The sequence below is a fragment of the Centruroides sculpturatus genome, unplaced genomic scaffold, assembly GCF_000671375.1.
Source record: "Centruroides sculpturatus isolate CEXI.00-Female unplaced genomic scaffold, Cexi_2.0 scaffold284, whole genome shotgun sequence".
Classification (NCBI taxonomy): domain Eukaryota; kingdom Metazoa; phylum Arthropoda; class Arachnida; order Scorpiones; family Buthidae; genus Centruroides; species Centruroides sculpturatus.
Genome location: NW_019384469.1, coordinates 293315 through 303253, shown reverse-complemented (window position 1 = coordinate 303253; position 9939 = coordinate 293315). Strand labels below are relative to the sequence as shown.

The 9939-nt window shown below is 33.7% G+C and overlaps 1 protein-coding gene across 1 annotated transcript in view; it reads right to left on the bottom strand.

The window, feature by feature from the left end:
• Positions 1 to 9939, bottom strand: part of LOC111621113 (platelet-activating factor acetylhydrolase IB subunit gamma-like) — a 47574-nt gene that overhangs the window by 5168 nt on the left and 32467 nt on the right. The window contains exon 4 of the mRNA XM_023363180.1: positions 1945 to 2067. Within this exon, the coding sequence (XP_023218948.1) occupies positions 1945 to 2067 (123 nt within the window). The remainder of the gene's footprint in view (positions 1 to 1944; positions 2068 to 9939) is intronic.

The following is a 9939-nucleotide window of genomic DNA, read 5'->3' as shown; positions in this document are numbered from 1 at the left end:
AATGTTAAGCCTAATGTAAATTTTTTAAAATAATAATCATGGCTATTGTATTATTAAAAATTATTTCTTTATTTTGTACAAACAAAATAAATATATTGAAAAATATAAAAACAAAAAAAATTATATTTTAGAAGTTAATCTAGTATCAAAAACGTTTGATTCAGCACAACACAGTCCGACTGGAACGCTTTCAGTTAACCAATGTTTCGGTTGATCAGCATTTGGATAATTGATGCTCTACTGTAAATACATCTTGTTCCTAAATTTCTAATAGAGAATCTGGCAATTCTATTATTTTCTGCTTTTACAAAGAATTACCTGTTATTTTCCACATCAAAATATCATCTTTCAACAAAGACTCTCTCTACCTTAAGGCTTTTCATAAATTTCACAATGATGATCTCTAAAACTTGGCACTAGATCACCAAAATAAAATACTGTATTTGCTATATTGTGTTTCACCTAAGAATGCACTACATCAAACAAACCTCACTATATCAGTATCATTCTGCAACAAACTCTGAATTGTTGGCTTGCTTTGGCCATGTGTTGTTATACATAGAACATTAGAAATGTGCCAACTGTATGAAGTCATTTGTACCACAGTGCAGTCTATCAGTAGTTGTAAATGATAGATGAACATTTCATAAATACAATGCTTAATTGTTATCTTTTTAAAAATGCAGTAATATATATTATAACAGCAATCCAGTTTGTGCATGTATGAGAATTGTTTTTACATTTAACAAATCATTATTTGTTAACTGTTCCTAAAAGTAAGATTGGCAAACTGTTCCTCAAACTCAATTTACTTGTAATATGAATATTACAAGTAAATTGAGTTTGAGGAACAGTTTGCCAATCTTCAAACTTTGCCAATGAAATTAATATATTTTGATAAGAATACTCAAATGCAGTCAGTCTGTTAACAACAGCATTCATTTTCTCATATATTTCATTAGATAAAAGCTTCCAAACAAGACCTCATAGACAAAAGCATACCTTCAATGTTTTCAGCCTTATTGATTTCACAGAAAAATACAACTCTAAACATTGAAATTTAAACATTGGTCCACTAGGTGATCTTTTACATCTATTTCCAGAAGAACAGTCATAAATTAGAATCTCTTGGTGGGTTCTAGTAATCATATTATAGCAATTAAAGTAAAGGTGAGAAAGAAATCATACCAATACAATCAACACTCAATAACACTCCCCATTCTTTATACACAATATTTAGTTGGTTATTAGAAGACGCTTTCTCTTGGTAGTAAACATCTATGTAAGGATTCTTTTTTTATATACAAAAAATAATANAATGAAGGTTATTTTAAATATTACATGCATATTGTTTATATTTTGTATTCGGTTATATTTATATTTCGTATAAACTTTACCATTAGATTGTCTCTCTCTACACTTTACATGTTAGAAAAATATGTAACTTATTTCAATTTTTGTAAATGTGTAATTCTACTTTTAACTTATTAAAAGTTGTAATGAACATCATTTTTCACCAAACTAACACTGAATGTAGCCTATATATTAAATACACAAAAATTTGTAGCACAGCGTTAACACTTGCAAATTCGATGATGTAAACTGTGACACGGATAATACAGTCGACCCCCTATAACACTGTTGATTATTCCGTTTTATATGAATTCCATGTTGTACGAGTCACGTAGATTTTACAAATACGTGAGCCGTTCACAGCCCGGCACACGTATTTGTAAAATCTAAGTGACTCGTACAACATGGAATTCATATAAAACGAAATAGTGTTTTAAGGGGGTTAACTGTACTAATACTCTAATGTTTTTCATTGTATTCATGAAAATAAAATTATTTTCATTGATTGGACAAGTATCATTTGAAAATAGCTCATACTTTTAATTATGACTAAATAAAACTTATTTCAAATAATAAAAACTTTATACTTACAACAACAACTACTGTTGCAGAAGGATGTCTAGCAGTAATTGCTTTTACACAAGCATGAATTCCCTCCAAGATCTGCTCCACGGTATTGTCATGATTGTTAGTGCCAACACCCAAAACTACAATCTGTAAATTAAATTAAAAATTTTTATTATAAACATTGCTAGTGATATACTAATATTATGTGACTAAATATCTTTATTACTTTTTTCTATTTGACAGTTAAATATCAAATTTTACCTACCAATAAATTATAAACAAATTTCTAAACAGAAAATTGTATACATTTACAATTGAAACAAAACTTCTATTATAACATGCTACAAGATCCCCACCTTGATATGGTAAGCAGGCTTGCATGCCTTCTAGATCCTATGAGCTATGTCATGGTAGATTTGCTACTGACAGGGATATCCATACTAAATTCATCAGAGGATAGGAGCCAGACTAAGGTAGAACAACTGGTCCTTCAGGTTGGGGGTTGTGCATGGGGTTAACACCACCACCAAGTAAAAAAGCTTATCTTGTTAAGAGAAGGCAAAAGGAAAGAAAGGCAGGATCTGGGAAGGGTGCCTGATCTCAAGAGTTGTCCCCACCAACCAGGAAATGACAGGACCAGAATAGGCTAATAAGAAGAAAGAAGTATGAATGTCAATTGGGTGTGTGGAATGTAAGAGGAGCAAAATATAAAGTAAATGAATTAATAAGAGAAATTATTGAAAATACAGTGTTCTTTGCATGTGTGAGACAAGAATGAAAGACAAGCAATATATGGATGTGATTGGGAATGTGTTGATTTGGTCTGGTGTGCAAGAGTCAGTGAGCAAATGCAAGAGTAGGTGTTTTACTGAATGCACACATGAAGATGTACATGGAATATAAGCAAGTGAACAAAAGAATGATATAAGTACACTTCAAAATGAAGATGCAGAGTAATTGTTGTCATTGTATAAATCTTAGCAAATACTGTTATGCTGAAAAGGATGAATTTTAAGAAATGTTAAGAGAAGTATTGGATGAGTTTGATCCTCAGGAGCAAGTGATTATAACTTGAAATATCAATGGGTGGTGATTGTAAAAAGATAGACGTCTGAGAGAATGCTGGGTCTATATGATGATTCCCAGATGAATGATAATGAAAAACAATTGGTTGAGATCTATGTCGAAAGAGATCTATGGTTGTCCAACACCATTTTTCCACATAAGACCATTCATCAGTATATAATGAAAAATCATACAAAAGGTCACAGTATAATAGATTTTGTTGTGTTTGATGATAGATTGAGAGGTGTAATGGAAAATATGAGAGGAGCAGACTGTCACTCAGACCATTACTTAGTAGTATCAAGAATACAACTGAAGACTGGATGCCAAAACAAAGGAGAAAACAGTAGCTCTGCAGCAAGTGAAAACAGTGCCTAAAGAATAGAAAAGAAAAGTTTAGAGAGCAAGTTCAGTTGAAACTGGGAAAAGTGGATGAGGAGTTGAATGATGTAAAGGAGGTTTGGAAGCATTTCTAATCTTGTGTGGTAGAAGCAGCAAAAGAGGTATATGGTGTAACAAGAATGGGCCACGAGAGAGGAACTACATGGTAGAATGACAGATTTCAGCAAGAAGTGAAAGAGAAAAATGCTGTATACATGGGCCAAGTGAATAGCAATGTGAGTGAGGATTTGTTCCTCACTCACATTGCTATTCACTTGGCCCATTAATGAGATGATGCTCAATTGATTAAGGAAAGCAAGGACAGAATGAATGAAGAATGGACTAAGAGTTTACAAGGGCAATTTAAGGAAAATAGAAAACTGTTCTGGAAGCAAATGAAGAGTATATGTGTCAACAGGAAGAAAAGTGTATCCTTTTTATGAAGTGCAAATGGTGAGCTACTGTGGAATAAATGTGAAGTGCATAATAAGAGGTGTGAATATTTTGAGACCTGTTCAGGGGCAGTGGGGGTAACATGAATGGAAGAATAGTTGCAGAGATAAATGAAGATGGTGATGAATACGATCCTAGTCAACTCAATGAAGCTAAGAATGCAATAAGAATGAAAAATGGTAAATCTCTTGGTCTGGATGGTGCAATTACAGAAATGTTAAAATAGAAGAAAAAATGTGGAAGAATGGATGGTCTGACTGCACCTTATGCTGGGATAAGGGCATGGTTCTGTGTGATTGGAGAAATTCTGTGATTGTTCCAATATACAAGGAAAAGGGTGAAAGGGCAGACTACAAGTAATTCCATGGCATAAACTTGCAGAGAATATCTGGAAAAGTGTTTGCACAAATGTTGGTTGACCAAGTTGAGAAGCTGACTACAAAGCAATTATGGAAAGTTCAATGTGGATTTATGAAAGGGAAGGGATGTATAAACCAGATCTTCATGTTGTAAATGATTATGGAGAAATGTTTAAATGTAGGTAAAAAAGTGTTTGCAGTGTTTGCTGATCTAGAGCAGGGGTCTTCAACCTGGGTTCTGAGGAATCCTAGGGTTCCCTGGAATGTTGACAAGGGTTCCACATGTGATCATTATTTGCTCAGCCTAAACTCATGTAAAATGGAAATCATGTATACAAGGAATTTTTCATGTAAGAACGGGGTAGTGGACTGTCTTATTAAAATATTACATTAATATAATATTTGACGCTTCTAACTATAGTGTTAATTTTCAGTTTAAAATTAGTGCTGTTCAACTAACTGTTAAGTTAAGTAAAAATAACAATATTAATATAAATTGGATATAAAAAGACAGTTGATTTTAAAAAATAAATAGAGCCTCGAAAACTCGGCACTCGATAACTCGGCACTCCGGATAACTCGGCCACACCCTGGCAGGGCAAAAAAATCCCTAGTTAATTAATTTTCATTATAGACAGCTTTATGCCTCAAAGTATTTTTCTGAGGTCTGTCTTATCAAGTAAATTACTGTACACAGTGTGTTCATTAATTTTCATTTTCATGTAGTAAAGGCTCTATGCCTTCATAAAGGACGTACTTTTCCTTTGTTTAAGGGTATTTGGGCAGTTTATTCTCTGTTGTATTCTCAAGCAAACAATACATATAAGTACAGTACAATATTTTCTGAGGAAACACGTATACTTATCCTTTTTTAACCCCATTCCTGATAACCCGGCATTTTCACAAACTCGACCACCCTTCGGTCCACATTAGGCCAAGTTTTCGAGGCTCTACTGTATAAATAAATATTTTATGGATAAAATAAAATCTTGAAATTCGGTAAAATTCATGTGCTTCAAATACACCAATCAAGATGCATGATGTCACATATTAGTTCTGTTAATCTCATTCTGTCTGTTAAATACAATCACATACAAGCGTACAAGTGAGTATTTATTTGGTTTTTATATCATAATTGATAACTCTTATTATTTATTTACAATTTAATTAGACTACCATAACAATAATGGATATGTGGTTGAAAACTGGTAAGCTTCATTCCACAGATGCGGGAACTAGTTTTGTTACTACTGTTGAAAATGAACCAGATGTTAGTACCAAAAAGTTGTCTGGTGATTCAGATTTACTCATTCATAAAAAGCGGAAGTATAATGAAGAATACATAAAATTTGGTTTTACATGGATTGGTGATGAAAATGAACCAAAAGGGTTATGCACAAAGGGTGAACATGTGATGCACAACAGCAGTTTAAATCCTGCAAAATTGAAAAGACATTTGGAAACAAATCATCCAACTTTACAAAATAAAAATGTTGAGTATTTTAAAAGAAAATGTAATGAGTGGAAGAATAGAAAAAAGACCTTTATGAACTTTTTAAAAATGATAATGATAATGTTTTGGAAGTATCGTATCATGTCAGTTATCGTATTGCTCAACAGGGTGAAGCTTATATGATCGCAGAAAAATTAATTAAGCCATGTGTGAAAGATGTAGTTACTACCATGATTGGGGAAGAACATGCTAAATTAGTTGCTTGTATCCCCCTTTTGGATACTACAATTTCAAGGCATGTTAAAGATATGTCTAATTTTTGTGAAAATGAGCTCATAAGATGTTTGCAAGCTTCTGAACATGGATTTACTATTCAACTTGACGAAACTACAGATATAGCTGGATTAGCGATCTTGCTCGTTATTGTGAGATATATCTATGGAACGGCTGCTCAAAAAGTATGCTAATTTTCAAAAGTCTGCCAACCAGAACAACTGCGGAAGAAATTTTTAATTTGATAGATTCATATTTCAAAACGCAAGATATATCTTAGGATTTATGTCATTAAATATGTACCAATGGAGCCAAGGCAATGCTTGGTAAATTGAACAGCATAGTTGCATGCATGAAACAAAAAAATCCTCATAAGAAGTACTCATTGTTGTCTTCATCAACAAGCTCTTGCAGTGAAGAAAATGCCAGAAAAGCTAAAAGTTGTACTTAATGATTGTGTTAAAATTATAAATTTTATCAAATCAAGGCCATTAAATTCAGGAGTTTTCAATTTATTGTGTGAAAGTATGGGAAGTTTACATAAAACACTACTGTTGCACACAGACATCCATTGGTTATCTCATGGAAAAGTATTAGCAGATTTTGCAAATTAAAAGATAAAATAAGAATTTTCTTATCTGAACATGCACCTCAATTAGTTCACAAATTAAATGATGCAGTTTGGATTCAGAAAATGATATATCTAGCAGATATTTTTATCTATTTAAATGAGCTCAACACATCGCTCCAAGGAACAAATATCAATATTTTCAAGGTACAAAGTAAAATTGATGCTACTCTTTTAAAATTGAAATTTTGGGCAGATTGCATTTTGAAAGGAAATATTGAATGCTTTCCTAATTTGTACAATATTTTATTAGATAGTAATGCTAATTGCGATAAAAATGTAAAAAATAATTTGGTCCAATATTTGTTGGATCTGCAAAAAACATTTCTTGAATATTTTCCTGTTCAAAAAGAAAAATTATCTTGGATTCAAAATCCTTTTCAAGACTGTGACACCTCCGAACTCCCAATAAAAGAAAGAGAACAAAAAATTGATATACTGACCAACACTCAATTGAAACTAAAATTTAATCAAATTGATATTATGCATTTTTGGATTGACATTAGAAATGAATATCCTGAAATTGCCAAAAGAACTGTGAAACATCTAATGTTATTTGTATCAACCTATATATGCAAAAAAATCTCTCTTTGTATGCTGCCACAAAAACAAAATACAGAAACAGATTGGATGCTGAAGATGACATTAGGTTACAGATTTCAACAATTATTTCTGATGTAAAAATGCTTTACAATAAAAAACAAGCACAGTCAAGTCTTTAAAAGAATTTTCTTTTTATTAATTTGTTATAATATAAAATATTGTTCCTTTTGTTAATTATTCATAAAATGTATTCTAGAAAATAAATAAAATAAAACCTGATTTGCTACCTCACTATTCATTGTCTAATTAAGATGTTTGTATTAAGATTAAATAAAGATACAATAATTTTGCAAATTTAAGTAGAAAAAAGCTTTGATAAACTATTTTATCTGCTACTTAAACATGAGGTTCCTTCAAGAAAACCATGAGCTTGAAAGGTTCCTAAAAGTGTAAAAGGTTGAAGACCCCTGATCTAGAGAAAGCACGTGTTAAAGTAAATAGGGAGAAACTGTGACAAGCATTATGTGATTATGGAGTAAGAGGTAAACTCTTAGAGGTGTGATAACAATGTATGAAAACATCAAAGCATGCATGTGTGTGGATGGAAAAGTGCCTGAGTGACTCACAACTTAGATATGTGCAAGACAAGAGTGGGCTATGTTCCCATAGTTGTTTAATGTTTTTCATGGATGCATGCATGAGGAGATCCAGAGTACCTGAGTGCAGAATGAGAATTGGAAATGAATGAGTCGGTTTTTTGCATGCAGATGACACTGTGCTAAAAGAGCTTCAGACACTTGTATTTAATCTTGAAGAGATGTGTGAGGTATATATGCTGTGACTGAATGTGAGTAAAACTAAAGTGATTGTATTTGAAAACAAAGGTGAGCAAACAGATTACAAGATTGAGCTGGATGGTCAACAACTGGAACAAGTGAATAAGTTTGTGCCACTCTATACAGCCATTCATGTCCAAAGAGACATGAATGGCTATGTATGGAGTGTTGTGGTTCCTGTACTCATGTATGGTAGTGAAAAAATTGGGTATGGCAAAGAGTCACAGGAGACAAATTACTGCATATGAAATGAGCTATTTGAGAGGCATGTGTGGCAAAACAAGGAGAGAAATGAACAAATACTGAAAGAGTGCGGGTGAAAAAGAATGTGGTTGAAAGGTGGGAATATTGTCCCTACAATGGTTTGGCTGTGTTGAGAGAATAAAAAGGCAAAGAACTGTTGAAGGGAGTATATGTGGAAAAGTGGATGGAAAGCACAGTTGAGAAAGGCCGAGAAAGTTTTGGTTTGAATGAGTGTGTCTGAAGTAAAAGAGATGTGTCTAGGGAGGAAGGTGTGGAGAAATGGATTGAAGCATTGCCAAATGGATAGTTTGTAAGATTGTAGTTTCCTTTTGCCTGCTGCTCACCCTTTTTGGATTAGGAGTGTGAGGGTACATATGTATGTATCAAAGTTTTATAAATAGATTTACAACTAGGAAATTGCACAACTTTGTCATATCACAATAGAATTGAGGTGGAGCCCAGACAGAAAGAAGTGATCCATGCACTTGTTAAGCATAGAAGAGGTGATTCTTCTACCTGTTGGCCATGAGAGACATGATCCAAGAACAAAGCAATTAATAGTGAAAACAATCACTATTAATTGCTTTGTTCTTGAATCATTTCATGTTTTGTTCATTTTTTGCACTTAATTTCCGTTAGGAATACAAAATACTGTTTTTATTTTTGACCTCTAGGCCTAAATTTCATTAGGTATGCTCATTTGTACCAGAGAGCACTGACATTGTCATTTTAATACTGCTATATATAGAAAACTAAATCATGGACTCCTGTTTTTTTTTTTTATTTTTATGTACCCTCATTACATTTTTGCATTCCTCATGCAATTAATGGAAAATGGCAACGTTTTATCAAAATCGGCTCACTAAATTTTGAGAACAAATTCAATTCTGTAAAGCCCATATGTGCACCCACAGCCCATAGTGACTGTGGAACATTGCATGACAGTCATATGATTTGTGTGATATTGCTTTGTTGCATGCATTCATGCACCCATTTTTTATTACATTTTTGGATTCATCATTGGAATTAATGGAAAATGACAAAGTTTAAATAAAATCGAACAGATTTTGAGAACGAACACAATTATTTAAGCAACACCTAATGCTCCACCTCAATAATTATTATATAAATATGCTCCATTTAGTTTGCTTCAAATTTACGAGGTCTGTTCAAAAAGTATCAGACTTTTATTTTTTCCGCATAAACCAATGAGGCGCGGGAGGCCTCTTTCAGTGGAGTTGTGGAGGGGACAGTCATGCACAGCCCTGAATTTTTTCCCACCTGCAGGAAGCGTTAGTCGTTGGCAGTCAGCCTATGAGTGAGGACATGTAGCGAGTTCTCGTCGGATTCCACTAAGTTGGAAAATGACTGAACAACGTGAGCAGCGATATTACATCAAATTTTGTGACATACCTTGGCGATACCCAAGCGTAAACCATTCGCAAGATTCAGCAGGCTTTCAGGGACGATCCTCGAGGCCAAAAAAAAGCGCGGCAGGTTCGCAGCAATATCAAGGTCATTTTGACAGTTTTTTCGACTCTCGTGGGGTGGTGTATCGTGAGTATGCACCACAAGGCCAAACCATCGCAAAGGAGTACTACCAGGAGGTCCTTCATCGTCTTTCCGATGCTGTGCGACACAAACAACCGGATCTGTGGTCGATCAAAACTTGCCAGCTCCATCATGGTAATGCATCCGCCCATTCTGTGCATCTGATTCGGGCTTTCGTCGCCAAACACAACACTCCTGTGGTTCGTCACGCTCCGTACTCTCCCCACATGGCTC